We start from the raw sequence: 18,349 nt of genomic DNA, 5'->3' as shown, positions 1-18,349 counted from the left end.
CAAGGCCTGATTCACACAGTCTCCTCTGAACAGTTGATGTTGAGATGTGGCTGTAACTTGAACTCTGTGAAGCATTTATTTGGGGTGCCATCTGAGGTCCTGTTAACTTTAATGAATTTATCCTCTGCAGCAGATGTAACTCTGAGTCTTCCTTTCCTGTGGTGGTCCTCTTGAAAGCCATTTTCACCATAATGCTTGATGGCTTTTGCGATTGCACTTGAAGAAACTTTCAAAGTTCTTGAAATGTTATGGACTGACTGACTTTCATGTCTTAAAACATCTTTGGGATAGGGGGCAGCATTTTCACTTTTGAACTTTTGCCCAGAGTAAATTGCCTCCTACTCAGTCCCAGATGCTAATGTATGTATATCATTAGTAGATATGGATAGAAAACACTCAAAAGTTTCTAAAACTGTTTGAATGATGTCTGTGAGTATAACAGAACTCATATGGCAGGTGAAAACCTGAGACAAATCCAACCAGGAAGTGTGAAGTCTGAGGTTTGTAGTTTTTCAAAGCTTGGCCTATCGAATACACAGTGTCTATGGGTCAAATTGCACTTCCTAAGGCTTCCACTAGATGTCAACCGTCTTTAGAAACTTGTTTGAGGCTTCAACTATAAAGGAGGGGGAATGAGGGCTGTTTGAGTCAGTGGTCTGGCAGATTGTCACAGGCTCAGTGGTCTCAGTCTGACTGGTGGAAATCTGTCCTTTGGTCTGATGAGTCCAAATTTTAGATTTTTTCTTCCAACCGCGGTGTTTTTGTGAGATGTAGAGTAGGTGAACGGATGATCTCCTCATGTGTGGTTCCCACCCTGAAGCATGGAGGAGGAGGTGTGATGGTGTGGGTGTGCTTTGCTGGTGACACCGTCTGTGATGTATTTAGAATTCAAGGCACACTTAACCAGCATTCTGCAGCGATATGCCATCCCATCTGGTTTGCAGTTAGTGGGACTATCATTTGTTTTTTTAACAGGACAATGACCCAAAACACACCTCCAGGCTGTGTAAGGGCTATTTGACCAAGGCGAGTGATGGAGTGCTGCCTCCACAATTACCCGACCTCAACCCAATTGAGATGGTTTGGGATGAGTTGGACCACAGAGTGAAGGAAAAACAGCCAGCAAGTGCTCAGCATATGTGGGAACTCCTTCAAGACCGTTGGAAAAGCGTTCCTCATGAAGCTGGTTGAGAGAATGCCAATAGTGTGCAAACCTGTCATCATGGTAAATGTTGGCTAATTTGAAGAATCTAAAATATATTTAGATTTGTTGAACACTTTTTTGGTTATTACATGATTCGATATGTGTTTTTCCTAGTTTTGATGTCTGCACAATTATTATGTAGAAAATAGTCAAAATAAAGAAAAATCCTTGAATGAGTGGTTGTGTCCAAACTTTTGGCTGCTACTGTATATATATATTCTCAGTCGGTTTTGTCTGTTGCAAAACATTTTTAAATGGAAACCTTTTACTGTTTACTCTATGAACCAAACGGAACCAAACGGGGAGGGACCTACCTGAATTTGCCCAATAGAAACTATATTTTTTGTTGGAAAACGTTTTACGTTTGGAGTAAACAGTTTCTGTTGCATAACGTTTTGCAACGGACAAAACGTTTTACAACGGAACCCGACTAACCCCAGCCGTCTGCTCTAATGGCACTGCAGCACTTTGCAGGCTCCTGTGAGTTTGGCTTAATCACTTGTAAGACTTGATTTAGTGTGTGTTAATAAACATTAGTCTGTCTCTCTCCTCGCCAGTGATTAGTGGTTTATGTGCTCTGCTCTCCCGTCCCCAGGCTGAAGACGCAGTCCTGAAGATTGATGGAGGGCCATGCTATTCAAACAGCAGGCGTTGCTGAGACAGAAGCTCTTCTTGTTGGGCAGCCTTGCTATTGGGAGTCTCCTCTATCTAGTGGCCAGGGTTGGGAGCTTGGATAGGTACGTTGTTTGCTGAAAGCACTGCCTGTTGAATGTCAAGTATAGAATGATTTTAGATTATATAAATAATCTAATATTTTTTTCAAATATCAAAATCTTGATCATATATGATTAGATTATGATAAGACTTCATTGTATTTAACAATGTGTTTAAAGTTCATTCAAAAATGCTCTAAAGTTTATGAAATTATTATATAGAACTAAATTTCTCTTTCTGTCTCTTTCTGTCTCTTTCTGTGTTTTCCCCTCCTCCAGGCTGCAGCCTATTTGCCCCATAGAGAGCAGACTGGGCCCTCCTCACCTGCCAGAGCAGTTCCCTCTCCGGACCCTGCAGTATAAGCGTGGTCTGCTCCACGAGATCCGCAAGGGCAATGCCACCAAAGAGCAGATCCGCCTGCACAACCTGGTGCAGCAGCTGCCCCGGGCCATCATCATCGGAGTGCGCAAGGGCGGCACGCGCGCCCTGCTGGAGATGCTCAACCTGCACCCGGCTGTGGTCAAGGCCTCGCAGGAGATCCACTTCTTTGACAACGAACAGAACTACGCCCGGGGCATCGACTGGTACCGGGAGAAGATGCCCTTCTCCTTCCTCCACCAGATCACTATTGAGAAGAGCCCCGCCTACTTCATCACAGAGGAGGTCCCCGAACGCATCTTCAAGATGAACTCCTCCATCAAGCTGTTGATTATTGTGCGTGAGCCCACCACCAGAGCTGTGTCCGACTACACACAGGTGCTGGAGGGCAAGGAGCGTAAGAATAAGACCTACCACAAGTTTGAGAAGCTGGCCATCGACGGAAACACGTGTGATGTGAACACAAAGTATAAGGCGGTACGGACCAGCATTTACACCAAGCACTTGGAGCGCTGGCTGAAGTTCTTCCCCGTGGAACATTTTCACATTGTGGACGGCGACCGTCTGATCACAGACCCGCTGCCTGAGCTGCAGCTCGTCGAGCGCTTCCTCAACCTCCCCTCCAGGATCAGCCGGTATAACCTGTATTTCAATGCCACCAGGGGATTCTACTGCCTGCGATTTAACAATGTCTTCAACAAGTGCCTGGCAGGCAGCAAGGGGCGCATCCACCCTGAGGTGGACCCCTCAGTGGTGGCCAAACTGAGGAAGTTCTTCCACCCCTTCAATCAGAAGTTTTATCAGATTACTGGGAGGACGTTCAACTGGCCCTGAGAAACTAAGGGAAGGTCATGACCTATTTGAACTTCTTAACTGAAGTTGTTCTGTTGGCATTTTCAAGATGTCAACCACAACAATATTAAAGGATATTAAAAGCACTTTGGTTGAATTTAATACGTCGAGGAGAGTGGGGTAAGTCGAGCCGAAGGGTTAGTTGAGCTACTCCTTGTTTCTAGGAAACCATATACAAAATGTACCATGTGACCAAATATTAAGGAAGAGGTCGTCATTTCATGGAGTCTATGAAGAAAAAAACACATGGACAAAGTGGTAAGCAAATTAGGGCAAATGAATGTATTGTGTTATAGGTTTCATGCGGCTTGTATCTAAACCAAGGTAGATTGTTTTGTATATCAGTTGGGGTCTCTATAAGCTACAATATGAGGTCCTAAACCTAGCATGAAAGCGCATACTTGTACCTGTGTGGGCTAATATAGTATAAATGTTTGCCTTGGGGTAAATTGAGCCAATGGCCACCATACCCCATACAGATTATGATTACATTTAGTCAGGTTTATGCATAATATGCATAGTTTTTTTGCAATGTGTCATGCATATGAACTCAATATACTGCATTTGTATTGTTATAGAGCAAACCTAATCATTCCCTGTGTATACAAATGTAAAACATGCAGGGATCTAGCCCCCCTTTAGGTTCTTGAGAGAGCAACCAAGGAAGTGAGAGAAGGGAAAAAGTCCATTCCAGAAGCACCAAGGGATGAAAAAATGTACTGAATGACGCTGAGGTACATTGCCAAAAATGAAAACAAACATGTACCTGTGTGAAAGAGAGGCTGTGACAGAGTAGCAGAGACGCACAAGGTCTTATCTGATGACATGGAGTCTGAGTTGTATAAAGAGAGGCTGTGATAGAGTAGCAGAGTCACACAAGGTCTTATCTGATGACATGGAGTCTGAGCTAAACATATCCAGAATATCGCAGACCAGCTTCATGGGCTTAGTAGCCTCAAATGCAGTGAACTTGCCTACGAATTGGCACATCGAAACAATATCACTGTCCCAGACAACTTGTCAAGAAATGCAAGGGTAAGTCATATTTAACAGATCCATCTATATCTGAATATAGGCATACATTTGAAATTTACAGTACAATATACCTCACCCACATTCCATGAATTAAACTTTGACCAACCAGCACCATCACCCACTGTCACAGGGCACCTACACCGATTTACCCCAAGGTGGCTCAACCTTTTCCCTATGCTCAATTTACTCTGGGATAAGTTGTGCAAAGAGACCAATTTTGTTTTTGACAAACTATGTTTTTAAAACTGTTATGTTTACATGAATTGTGATTATTTCCAGGGATACACAACATCCTGAAATATATGTAGATATCTTTGTTAAAAATAATACTATATTGCCGTAGTGAGGCTGAATGTAAAAATGGCTCAACATACCCCACTCTCCCCTGTGAGAATGACAATGTGACCAAAATCTGGAATGGAATCAATGTATGTTTGTTTCTTAATATGTAAGGGGGCATAAGACGATAAAGGGTTTGAGAGTTGTGTGATTACAAAACAATTCAGTTTAATGCACCTGATCTTTCTTCATAATAATTCACCTGTCTGACACTTGTGCCCGTTATAAACTCTGCATTTTGCCATCATCTCAGCCAATATTGAATGAAGGGTATACTACAGTGAGCGATAAACATGAGATTATGTTAAGTGAACATGTGGATTTTAAAAGACGAATTGTCAGTCAACAACACATACATTTAACATATTTAAAGGCTATATATATGTGGCAATGTTTCATATAAAAACAACCTTGACAAAGACGTAGGCTTACATGTTCTTGCAATTCTAAGTGTGATAGTCTTGCATTTATTACAGTCCTCTCATTTTGGTTTTGCTTTTCTCCTGCATGTGTATTGAACATACAATTGACAAAGCATGGGCTCTCTAACGTAGTTTTGTGTTATTTCATTTATTCCAGTATCATTCTTTAAATATGTGCTACTTTTATTTGTTTCTATGTTGTTTTTAGGTAGTTTCATTTTTCTCAAACTACGATGACGTACTTGTATCCCCAATATAACCCATAAATCTGTAGATGGGTAGGAGATTCTCATGAGGGAATGGGAACATACATTTCTCATAAAATTCTGACTCCGATGATGTCCTCATACATCAAGCATTTAAATGTTGAATAAGAGATTTAAGTGGTAACTTTGTTCTCGTTCTTTTTCTCCAGTATTAATAACATGTTTGTCATTCCCCTTGGTGAAAAGCCACAGTAAAAAAAGTAATTTGTTAGTTACTGTCAAACCATCTAATGCTTATTCTACTACAATTAACATATTTGTCTTATGTGCAAATAGCCATCCTGTATCATAAGTGTGTTGTTCTGTAACAAAAAATTATTGAATTAAAATGACATTAAAACACGTGTCTACTGAGTCATTCATTATTTCTGTTTTGCCTCGTAATCTATTGTGTAGTTCAAAGACTGAGACTCTTCCTTGATCAAATCAAATCAAATGTATTTATATAGCCCTTCTTACATCAGCTGATATATCAAAGTGCTGTACAGAAACCCAGCCTAAAACCCCAAACAGCAAGCAATGCAGGTGTAGATGCACGGTGGCTAGGAAAAACTCCCTAGAAAGGCCAAAACCTAGGAAGAAACCTAGAGAGGAACCAGGCTATGAGGGGTGGCCAGTCCTCTTCTGGCTGTGCCGGGTGGAGATTATAACAGAACATGGCCAAGATGTTCAAATGTTCATAAATGACCAGTATGGTCAAATAATAATAACCACAGTAGTTGTCGAGGGTGCAACAAGTCAGCACATCAGGAATAAATGTCAGTTTGCTTTTCATAGCCAATCATTAAGAGTATCTCTACCACTCCTGCTGTCTCTAGAGAGTTGAAAACAGCAGATCTGGGACAGGTAGCACGTCCAGTAAACAGGTCAGGGTTCCATAGCCGCATGCAGAACAGTTGAAATTGGAGCAGCAGCACGGCCAGGTGGACTGGAGACAGCAAGGAGTCATCATGCCAGGTAGTCCTGAGGCATGATCCTAGGGCTCAGGTCCTCCGAGAGAGAGAAAGAAAGAAAGAAGAATGAGAGAATTAGAGAGAGCATACTTAAATTCACACAGGACACCGGATAAGACAGGAGAAATACTCCAGATATAACAGACTGACCCTAGCCCCCCGACACATAAACTACTGCAGCATAAATACTGGAGGCTGAGACAGGAGGGGTCAGGAGACATTGTGGCCCCATCCGATGATACGGACAGGGCCAAACAGGCTGGATATAACCACACCCACTTTGCCAAAGCACAGCCCCCACACTACTAGAGGGATATCTTCAACCACCAACTTACCATCCTGAGACAATCAAATCAAATGTATTTATATAGCCCTTCGTACATCAGCTGATATCTCAAAGTGCTGTACAGAAACACAGCCTAAAACCCCAAACAGCAAGAGATGCAGGTGTAGAAGCACGGTGGCTAGGAAAAACTCCCTAGAAAGGCCAAAACCTCGGAAGAAAGCCAAACCAGACAGGAAGATCACATCAGTGACTCAACCCACTCAGGTGACGCACCCCTCCCAGGGACGGTATGAGAGAGCCCCAGTAAGCCAGTGACTCAGCACCTGTAATAGGGTTAGAGGCAGAGAATCCCAGTGGAAAGAGGGGAACTGGCCAGGCAGAGACAGCAAGGGTGGTTCGTTGCTCCAGAGCCTTTCCGTTCACCTTCCCACTCCTGGGCCAGACTACACTCAATCATATGACCCACTGAAGAGATGATGAGACTTCAGTAAAGACTTAAAGGTTGAGACCGAGTTTGCGTCTCTGACATGGGTAGGCAGACCGTTCCATAAAAATAGAGCTCTATAGGAGACAAGGCCGAGTTTAGCCTACAAAGATCTCCGCCACGGCACAACCCAAGGGGGGTGCCAACCCCATTTCATTAATAATCACTGGGTCATTGTATTAAGTCTGTCATTTCAATTAAATTAGAACTAGAAACTCCTGGTACCTTCATTAATTGCCCACATCTCAGCAAATACATAATTCCACATATACAGGGGGGCAAAAAAGTATTTAGTCAGCCACCAATTGTGCAAGTTCTCCCACTTAAAAAGATGAGAGGCCTGTAATTTTCATCATAGATACACTTCAACTATGACAGACAAAATGAGAAAAGAAAATCCAGAAAATCACATTGTAGGATTATTAATGAATTTATTTGCAAATTATGGTGGAAAATAAGTATTTGGTCAATAACAAAAGTTTTTCTCAATACTTTGTTATATACCCTTTGTTGGCAATGACAGAGGTCAAACGTTTTCTGTAAGTCTTCACTGAACACTTATTTTATCTTAAATAAATAAAACATTCTTAAATAGTTTTTTATCTTAATGTAAACATAAATAAAATATATTTAGTCTCAAATAAATAATGAAACATGCTCAATTTGGTTTAAATAATGCAAAAACACAGTGTTGGAGAAGAAAGTAAAAGTGCAATATGTGCCATGTAAAAAAGCTAACGTTTAAGTCCCTTGCTCAGAACATGAGAACATATGAAATCTGGTGGTTCAATATTCCCAGTCCGTCAATATTGCCAGTTAAGAAGTTTTAGGTTGTAATTATTATAGGAATTATGACGTGTCGTCTATTTCTCTCCATACATTTACATTTACATTTAAGTCATTTAGCAGACGCTCTTATCCAGAGCGACTTACAATACGATTTGTATTTGACCATTGGATGTTCTAATAGGCACTTTAGTATTGCCAGCCTTATCTCAGGAGTTGACAGGCTTGAAATCATAAACAGAGCTGTGAAGCAAGCATTGCTAAGAGCTGCTGGCAAACGCAGTAAAGTTTGAATGAATGCTTACGAGCTTCCTGCCACCTACCACTGCTCAGTCAGACTGCTCTGTCAAATCATAGACTTAATTATAATATAATAAACACAGACATACAAGCCATTGGTCATTAATATGGTCAAATCCGGAAACTATAATTTTGAAAACAAAACGTTTATTCTTTCAGTGAAATACATAATCGTTCCATATTTCATCGAACGGACAGCAACCCTTAGTCTAAATATTGCTGTTAAATTACAACCTTCAATGTTATGTCATAATTATTTAAAATTCTGGCAAATTAGTTCACAACGAGCTAGGCGGCCCAAGCTGTTGCATATACCCTGACTCTGCGTGCAATGAACGCAAAAGATGTGACACAATTTCCCTTAATATTGCATGCTAACATGAATTTATTTCAGCTAAATATGCAGGTTTAAAAATATACTTCTGTGTATTAATTTTAAGAACGGCATTGATGTATATGGTTAGGTACATTGGTGCAACGATTTTGCATTTTTCGCGAATGCTAGCAACTGACCTTGGTTCCTTGTTGCACTCGCGTAACAGGTGGTGAGCCTGCCATGCAGTTTCCTCGTGGAATGCAATGTAATCGGCCATAATCAGCGTCCAAAAATGCAGATTACCGATTGTTATGAAAACTTGAAATCGGCCCTAATTAATCGGCCATGCCGGTCTACCTCTAGAGTTGTTCAACCTTTTCAAAATACCCCATATCCCTGCCTCTTTAAGGTGATTTCCTAATTTCAGTGCCTAGACCTGTATCCTGGAAGGAAATTTTCTGGCCAATGAGACCGGTGTACTTTCATGGTTTACTTAATACAATTGAAAAATAAAAAGAGAGCCTCACACCCTAGGAGCTCAGATGCAATAATTGTATAAGTACCGTTTCTACAAAAAAGCTGTATAATGGGGTATAATGACAAACACAGCGGGTTTATATATTTATATTTATATATATATAATTTATATACTTTTAAAGGATTTACTTAATACCAGGATTTACTTAATACCAGCTGACTAAGCAGAATGTCATTGTTCCACCAAGTGTGTGAGGACATTAGAGCAGTCCCCGACCCCAAAACATATTGGTCCACCGAAAGTTGTCTGTTCTTTTGACCAATTGATCAGTCAACATTTTTAAATGTGTATTTTTCCATATATAGACATACCCTATGTGTTTTAATAAAATCAACTATACGCATTGAGCTTACGGTTTGATGAAAAAAGACAAATGCCTCAAGAGGGCGCCAGAGGTCTAGAAGACCAGAAAAAAACATTCAACTTTACCCAACTATTCTCCTCCCGCTCCTGCTGGCTTTTGCAGATTATGCCATTACTTTCTTGAAGTTGCCAGTAATAGGCTACACGAGGTGAATTGACAATTTAGGTAGAATTCAGTCCAAGTCAAGCACTGATAAGAAGTAATCAGGTAGGCCTATTTTATGACTTTTCCACTGGATCAGAGCATAACATTTTCCCCTTTCAGGCAGAGTGGTTATGGAGAAGGAGAGAGCTGGAACAATTTTTCAAAAACGTTGAGGAACTATTGTAACTCTTAATGGATGTAAAAACAGACTTTGTTTGCTTGAAGTTTGAGGTGAAGAAAACCTTACTTTGAGAAGCTCTACATGTCATTAATTGGGGTGTGTTAAGCCAATCAGAAATACTATCAGATCCCCAAATGGGTACATTTATACACCTACATTTACAGCCAGACCAGGTAGCCTATAACAGGCAGGCCAGGAAGGCCTACTTCTCTGTGTGCTCGTCCTAGCTCAACATTGACAGGAGTTCTCCAAAAAAAAGACAATGACTAAATTGACTAACTCGTAAATGGAATGAAATAAACCAAAACTTGTTCCTCACAATTGAAGCATAGGTTTTGCTCTCTGCAAACAATGTGCCCACTCTGACAATGATAACGGGAAGACTGGAATAATAATATTGAATGCATTAACAGAAATTACCATAACCCAGGTAACATTGTAGATTAGAAATTATAGGCATTAACATTAAATGTACTACTGGTGATATATGTCATGGGGAATTGATCTACACTAACAATCAAATGCAAACAATTCACATGGATTAGTTCACTGAGATGGGTGCCACTTTTCCCGTCCCTTCCTTATGTTTTCTTTTTCTTTTCAGAACTGCCATACAACAATTACTTTGAGTAGTTTGGGCCTGACTTCAAGCTGCACAGCAGCCCATCTAACATGACCAACCAGAAAATATCAGAGTACATGGATAAGATCAAGTAAGGACCGAGTCTGTCAGATGTATCATATCGTATGTACTTCAGTAACTCCAGTTGGATATGTCATATTCATCATTTTTGCATTGAGAGGTTGTTGCATCTGCATTGCCAGTACTGTATGAAACAGGTATTCTGGTGGGGGTGTTGTAGTCTACTTACTTTTTCCTTATTGTCACATTATCCACATTTCTTAGAGCCTTCTCGTGGGCTTTTGGGCTGATGGTGGTTACTGCACCGATATTCGTTGCATTAAAAGCATTGTCCTTTCTTTGAGAACCCGTCTGTTTAAGAACGGGATGCTACCCAACGCCCCGGGAGTGGTGCAGATGCAGGCTATCCCTGAGGATGCCATCCCTGATGACACAGTGGACGAGGATACAGAGGACCCTGACAAACGCATGTCCGGTAAGACACGCTTCCTCTAACCCATCACAACCTCTGAACCATCTCACTGACCTTCCCTGTAAATACTCTCTGTTGCAGTTATATCACTCAGGGGGTTCCATTTAATTTGTATTTATTTTGCCAGGATAGTAAACTCTACTGTTTTCCAGTGAGTCCTCGGTTCCATTCGTATTGTATCAGCGGCTGTATTTTCCATATTCAATCCTATTGAATCCCATTTTGGATCCCATTTTGGATCCTATTGCCAGCAGCAGCATCTGAATGATGATTTCCTGTCTCATTTCAAACAGTGCTTCAGACAAGAGGATAGCCTGCGATAAGGAGTTCTCTGACTCGGAGGACAGGGGCCAGGGAGGAATGAGGAACGTGGCCGATAACAAAAAAAGAACAAAGCGGCCCCGGGTAGAGGAAGACAAAGCGAGAGGAGAAGAAAGAGTAAGTTGGTGAGTATTCAGAACGTGGTTATCCTGAGTACAAACCTGGCAAGAGCACTGAGTTCAATGTGATAATAGAAAAGCACCGAGCAATATTTCATCCAAGTGGTGATAGCTTGATGTAATGCCGCTTGTGATGTAGCTTCCTGATATATGTGTATATTTGTGCTGTTAGAGGTGAAAGAGGAGAAAGCAAAAGAAACAAGCACTGAGAAAACTGACACAAAGGTAAGAGTGACTGTGGTCTCTGCTATATTCAGTTGTCAGGACTACGCTTACAGTTGGACCATGCATTTATGATTTATTAGAGGTAGTCACAAATGTATTCAGACCTGACAGTGTCTTATTGGAGGTGAAATGGCACTCTCATTTTTCCATCTGTTCTTTCTAGTGTGAAGACTGAGCAGACTAGTAGTGCCTGATTCAGCCACATAGTGGCACTGTGATCTCTCCATGGACAGTACCGAGTGTGGCAGTAAGGGCAGCTCATCTCGGCTGATTCTACTCCCTCGTGTCAGAATCCATAACTGAAGCATTATATTTATTGTCATTGATCTGTATCAAAGATCATTTCTTATATTGACGAGGTGGTCGAGGGACCACTCTAGCAATGGAAATGCATGCCCTCAAAGATGGAAGGCAGGCGAGATCAAATCAAATCAAATCAAATCGAATTTTATTTGTCACATACACATGGTTAGCAGATGTTAATGCGAGTGTAGCGAAATGCTTGTGCTTCTAGTTCCGACAATGCAGTGATAACCAACAAGTAATCTAACTAACAATTCCAAAACTACTGTCTTATACACAGTGTAAGGGGATAAGAAACATGTACATAAGGATATATGAATGAGTGATGGTACAGAGCAGCATACAGTAGATGGTATCGAGTACAGTATATACATATGAGATGAGTGTGTAGACAAAGTAAACAAAGTGGCATAGTGGATCAGGTGGGACCATTCTAGCAATTTTATGAGAGGGCACATACGCATGTGAACAACAGACAACTCTGATATAAAGTTTTTTTTTTTTTAAGTTGCCGAAATGCCACGTGCATCCACTTATGTCAGTGCATTCGTAACAACCTAACCATTACACACCTTCTATATCAGGGATCATCGACTAGATTTAGCTGGGGGCCAATTGGTTTTTTCTTGAGCAGATGGTCATAGAGCCAGAACATAATTATAAACTACAAATTGACATTACTAAAACATAATCATTTCTAATCTTGATTACATTTGTACATGATCATGTGTCTATCTATTATCTATAGGAATTATTGGGAAAATAATTCATTAAAAATCCTACAATGTGATTTTCTGGATTTTCTTATTTCATTTTGTCTGTCATAGTTGAAGTGTACCTATGATGAAAATTACAGGCCTCTCTCATCTTTTTAAGTGGGAGAACATGCACAATTGTTGGCTGACTAAATACTTTTTTGCCCCACTGTAAATACTTGGGGATGTGGTTGGATGATAAACTGTCTTTTAAAAATACATGTTGATGAACTTTGTAAACAGCTAAAAATCAAGCTGGGCTTCCTCTATAGAAACAGGACATGTTTGTCCTCTACAAATAGAAGACACCTTGTTCAAGCTTAGACCTTTGTTGAAATAAAGGTTTAACAATTTCACAAATTAAAATCACTTGGAGCTGACTTCATATTGTTTTTACTGTCTTATGTCCAACAATAATAAAAGTGTTTTTGTTTTTTTTATTGCTCAGAAAACTTGGGGGTGTGGGGAGGGGGAAATAAAACCCGCTGGCCGCCAGTTGGGGAACCCTGTTCTATTTGATCAAATAAATCTCACTTTGTCATGTATTGTCATGTTATGTCTTGTTCCTGTTCTTTCTCTTCTCTTCGTTTCCCCCTGCTGGTCGTGTTAGGTTACCTTCTCTCCCTTTCCTTCCCCCAGCTGTCCCTCGTCTCCTCTAACTACCTCGTTTAGTCTCTCCCACCTGTTCCCTCTTTTCCCTCTGATTAGGTCTCTATTTCTCTCTCTGTTTCTGCCTCTGTCTTTGTCGGATTCTTGTTTGCTTCGTCCTTGTCCAGTCCTGTCGTATCTGCTTCTTCATTAGATGCTGCGTGTGATCAGGTGCCTCTGTCCTCTACGGTCCGCGCCTACCCGGAGGGACCTGCAGTCTGTTGCCGCTAGCCCAGCTATTCTCCTCTGCTGCTAGAAGGGGACTCTCCTGTAAAGATCAGAGGACTTATTGATTTGTTTGTCGCCCTCTCTGCGGGTTGTCTATTTTCTCAACCGAGACTTCTGAAGAGGATTTATGTTTTCCCTGTGTTTGGACATTAAAAGACTCTGTTTCTGTTAAACCGCTTTTGGGTCCTCACTCACCTGCATAACACACTTAGCAAATTAGAAATTAAATTTTATGTTCACCGATTTCTTCACTTTCTCATTGACCTCCATACAACAACGCCTAAATTCGTGGTCTTATTTTCGTGGACAGATTTTAGGCAACAAAAAAAAACACTATCTTCGCCTCGTCCTCTCTGTATGTTCTAGTTGTTGTGAAGATTTAGTTTCCTTTATGTACTGTAACAGTTGATTTCTAGGGTTCACAAAAACAACCTGGATTTACCATGCTTCCCTTTGGTACTCCTTGAATGCACTTATAGTGTGACATGCTTTATCTTCTGAATGAAATATCCACCGTTTAATTAATGAAATGTTTTTAGAGAAGATGATGTGGGTGTTCCCGTAATTGAACCTACTATCATTTCATATTTGTTGAAAATGTGATCTTTTGCATTTGCCAATTAAAACCTTTGTATACTAATTCTTAGTGTGAATGTATGAATTGGAGTAGTTAGAAAACAGTTAAAGTATGGGCTAAATATGCTAAATCCACCATGATCATTCAAATGATTTATACCCATTGACTCCTGAAGAATATACATTTTAAATGCCATGAGTTTAGGTCAAATGTAACCAACCCTATCATAATCCAATATATAAGGTTGTTTTACTCTGTTTACAAATAATAATGTACTGTATTTTCAAATATGCATAATGTACTATGTCAAATCTAAGATACAAAACCCACTAGAGATTTTTGTGGTTGATGCATTACATGGCAGCCACACGATGGCGTCATAACACCTACAATACACAGACCATTATATTCATCAACACACACCTACAATTTAGGCCTATTTATTTCAACCGCCATGATTGCTGGCTAATACAACCTTGATCTTCAAGTTGTGTGGACTTTACACCTGAAGAACAGACAAAGTATATTTAGATTTGCAGTCCAGCAACTTACTAGTATTAGTGATTACATGCACCTGCAAGAGGGAAACAAGCATGTGTGGATTTGAAAAATTGGAGTAGCATGTGCACATGTTTATTTTTGGCCTAGCCATAGCTGTGGGAATATATTTTGGGTTGCGGCTTTCCACCATCGCTTATATGGGGCTCCCACCAGGAATAATAAAGGTGTAGTTCAATGATTTGATTGAAAAAAACACGACGACCGGAGTAATAAAGGCCTGTGTCCCCAAAAGTTTTGGGGTAAAAAACAAAATAAATAAATGGGCATGCTGCAGCACCCTCAGCACCCCTACTTCCTGCAACTATGGGCAACTAGAATTGGTTCTTAACTGACAATTTATGAGGCATATATAACATGCTCTTTAGTTTTGTTGCAATTATTGCAATGTAGTATAACATAACTTGATACAGAATGATATATGCTACAATGTTGCAGCTCCCCAACTGCTCATTGAGTCATTTGCCAATTTTACTTTACTTGGAACCTGTTGCACAGGCCACTGCCACAGTTTTGACCAAGAAGCCACAATCTTCATTAGGTAGTAGCTGTAGGATTCATTGTAGCTGGGAATTTTAACAAGGCTAATCTGAAAACAAGACTCCCTAAATTTTATCAGCATATCGATTGCGCAACCAGGGGTGGAAAAACCTTGGATCATTGTTATTCTAACTTCCGCGACGCATATAAGGCCCTGCCCCGCCCTCCTTTCGGAAAAGCTGACCACGACTCCATTTTGTTGATCCCTGCCTACAGACAGAAACTAAAAAAAGAAGCTCCCACGCTGAGGTCTGTCCAACGCTGGTCCGACCAAGCTGACTCCACACTCCAAGACTGCTTCCATCACATAGACTGGGATATGTTTCGTATTGCGTCAGATAACAACATTGACGAATACGCTGATTCGGTGTGCGAGTTCATTAGAACGTACGTTGAAGATGTCGTTCCTGTAACGGCTTTCTTCCGTTGAAGGAGAGTCGAACCAAAATGCAGCGTGGTTAGTTCGATACATCTTTAAAAAACACGAACAATACAAAAACAACAAACGGAATGTGAAAACCTATACAGCCTATCTGGTGACAACTAACACAGAGACAGGAACAATCACCCATGAAATACTCAAAGAATATGGCTGCCTAAATATGGTTCCCAATCAGAGACAACGATAATCACCTGACTCTGATTGAGAACCTGCCTCAGGCAGCCATAGACTATGCTAGACACCCCACAAAAACCCCATGACAAAAACGCACCACAATAACCCATGTCACACCCTGGCCTGACCAAATAAATGAAGACAAACATACATTACTTCGACCAGGGCGTGACAGAACCCCCCCCCCTAAGGTGCGGACTCCCGGACGCACATCAAAACAATAGGGAGGGTTCGGGTGGGCGTTTGTCCATGGTGGCGGCTCCGGCTCGGACGTGGACCCCACTCCATAAATGTCTTAGTTCCTCCCCCTCGCGTCCTGGGATAGTCCACCCTCGCCGCTGACCATGGCCTAGTAGTCCTCACCCAGAACCCCACTGGACTGAGGGGCAGCTCGGGACTGAGGGGCAGCTCGGGACTGAGGCAGCTCGGGACTGAGAGGAAGCTCGGGACTGAGGGGAAGCTCGGGAATGAGGGGAAGCTCGGGACTGAGGGGAAGCTCGGGACTGAGGGGAAGCTCAGCACTGAGAGGAAGCTCAGGCAGGTAGTTGGCTGGCTGGCGGATCTGGAAGAGTCTGGTTGACTGGCGGATCTGGAAGAGTCTGGTTGACTGGCAGATCTGGAAGAGTTTGGTTGACTGGCAGATCTGGAAGAGTTTGGTTGACTGGAAGATCTGGAAGAGTTTGGTTGACAGGCAGATCTGGAAGATCATGGCTGACTGGCGGATCCTGGCTGACTGGCGGATCCTGGCTGACTGGCGGATCTAGCTGCTCTGGCTGCTCCATGCAGACTAGCAGTTCTGGCTGCTCCATGCAGACTGGCAGCTCTGGCTTCTCTATGCAGACTGGCAGCTCTGGTTACTCTATGCAGACTGGCAGCTCTGGCTGCTCTATGCAGACTGGCAGCTCCATGCAGTCTTGCAGCTCTGGCTGCTCCATGCAAACTGGCAGCTCCATGCAGACTGGCAGCTCTGGCTGCTCCATGCAAACTGGCAGCTCTGGCTGCTCCATGCAGACTGGCAGCTCTGGCTGCTCCATGCAGACTGGCAGCTCTGGCTGCTCCATGACTGGCAGCTCTGGCTGCTCCATGCAGACTGGCAGCTCTGGCTGCTCCATGCAGACTGGCAGCTCTGGCTGCTCCATGCAGCTCTGGCTGCGCTGAACAGGCTGCTCCAGGAGACTCCAGCAGCGCTGTAGAGGAGGAAGGCTCTGGCAGCGCTGAATAGGCGGGAGACTCCGGCAGCGCTGAATAGGCAGGAGACTCCGGCAGCACAGGAGAGGAGGAAGGCTCTGTCTGCGCTGAACAGGCAGGAGACTCCGGCAGCGCTGGAGAGAAGGAAGGCTCTGGCTGCGCTAATAAAGAAAAAACACGAACAATACATAAACAACAAACGGAATGTGAAAACCTATACAGCCTATCTGGTGAACACTAACACAGAGACAGGAACAATCACCCACGACATACTCAAAGAATATGGCTGCCTAAATATGGTTCCCAATCAGAGACAACGATAATCACCTGACTCTGATTGAGAACCTGCCTCAGGCAGCCATAGACTATGCTAGACACCCCACAAAAACCCCATGACAAGAACGCACCACAATAACCCATGTCACACCCTGACCTGACCAAATAAATGAAGACAAACATACATTACTTCGACCAGGGCGTGACAGAACCCCCCTAAGGTGCGGACTCCCGGACGCACATCAAACCAATAGGGAGGGTTCGGGTGGGCGTTTGTCCATGGTGGCGGCTCCGGCTCGGACGTGGACCCCACTCCATAAATGTCTTAGGTCCTCCCCCTCGCGTCCTGGGATAGTCCACCCTCGCCGCCGACCATGGCCTAGTAGTCCTCACCCAGAACCCCACTGGACTGAGGGGCAGCTCGGGACTGAGGGGCAGCTCGGGACTGAGGCAGCTCGGGACTGAGAGGAAGCTCGGGACTGAGGGGAAGCTCGGGACTGAGGGGAAGCTCGGGACTGAGGGGAAGCTCGGGACTGAGGGGAAGCTCAGCACTGAGGGGAAGCTCAGCACTGAGGGGAAGCTCAGCACTGAGAGGAAGCTCAGGCATGTAGTTGGCTGGCTGGCGGATCTGGAAGAGTCTGGTTGACTGGCGGATCTGGAAGAGTCTGGTTGACTGGCAGATCTGGAAGAGTTTGGTTGACTGGCAGATCTGGAAGATCATGGCTGACTGGCGGATCCTGGCTGACTGGCGGATCCTGGCTGACTGGCGGATCTAGCTGCTCTGGCTGCTCCATGCAGACTAGCAGTTCTGGCTGCTCCATGCAGACTGGCAGCTCTGGCTTCTCTATGCAGACTGGCAGCTCTGGTTGCTCTATGCAGACTGGCAGCTCTGGCTGCTCTATGCAGACTGGCAGCTCCATGCAGTCTGGCAGCTCTGGCTGCTCCATGCAGACTGGCAGCTCCATGCAGACTGGCAGCTCTGGCTGCTCCATGCAAACTGGCAGCTCTGGCTGCTCCATGCAGACTGGCAGCTCTGGCTGCTCCATGCAGACTGGCAGCTCTGGCTGCTCCATGCAGACTGACAGCTCTGGCTGCTCCATGCAGGCTGGCAGCTCTGGCTGCGCTGAACAGGCAGGAGACTCCAGCAGCGCTGTAGAGGAGGAAGGCTCTGGCAGCGCTGAATAGGCGGGAGACTCCGGCAGCGCTGAATAGGCGGGAGACTCCGGCAGCACAGGAGAGGAGGAAGGCTCTGTCTGCGCTGAACAGGCAGGAGACTCCGGCAGCGCTGGAGAGAAGGAAGGCTCTGGCTGCGCTAATA

At 43.3% G+C, this 18,349-nt stretch overlaps 1 protein-coding gene across 1 annotated transcript; it reads left to right on the top strand.

Annotated features, from left to right (window-relative positions):
- Positions 1–1,799: 1,799 nt before the first annotated feature.
- Positions 1,800–5,540, top strand: LOC124016930 (heparan sulfate glucosamine 3-O-sulfotransferase 5-like). The gene is made up of 2 exons (XM_046332269.1): positions 1,800–1,941; positions 2,197–5,540. Exons 1-2 carry the CDS (start codon positions 1,835–1,837, stop codon positions 3,128–3,130), a joined length of 1,041 nt encoding a protein of 346 aa, XP_046188225.1. The 5' UTR covers positions 1,800–1,834; the 3' UTR covers positions 3,131–5,540.
- The last annotated feature ends 12,809 nt before the right edge of the window (positions 5,541–18,349 follow it).

This window comes from Oncorhynchus gorbuscha, unplaced genomic scaffold (genome assembly GCF_021184085.1).
Source record: "Oncorhynchus gorbuscha isolate QuinsamMale2020 ecotype Even-year unplaced genomic scaffold, OgorEven_v1.0 Un_scaffold_12:::fragment_4:::debris, whole genome shotgun sequence".
Classification (NCBI taxonomy): Eukaryota; Metazoa; Chordata; class Actinopteri; order Salmoniformes; family Salmonidae; genus Oncorhynchus; species Oncorhynchus gorbuscha.
The sequence above is the reverse complement of the archived record's forward strand: the minus strand, read 5'-3'. Positions and strand labels throughout refer to the sequence as shown.

Excerpts from the sequence above, each read along its gene's own strand:
- LOC124016930 (XM_046332269.1), top strand. The coding sequence starts at position 1,835 with ATGCTATTCAAACAGCAGGCGTTGCTGAGACAGAAGCTCTTCTTGTTG. Across the intron at positions 1,942-2,196 it reads AGGGTTGGGAGCTTGGATAG|GCTGCAGCCTATTTGCCCCA; the intron begins GTACGTTGTTTG and ends CCCCTCCTCCAG.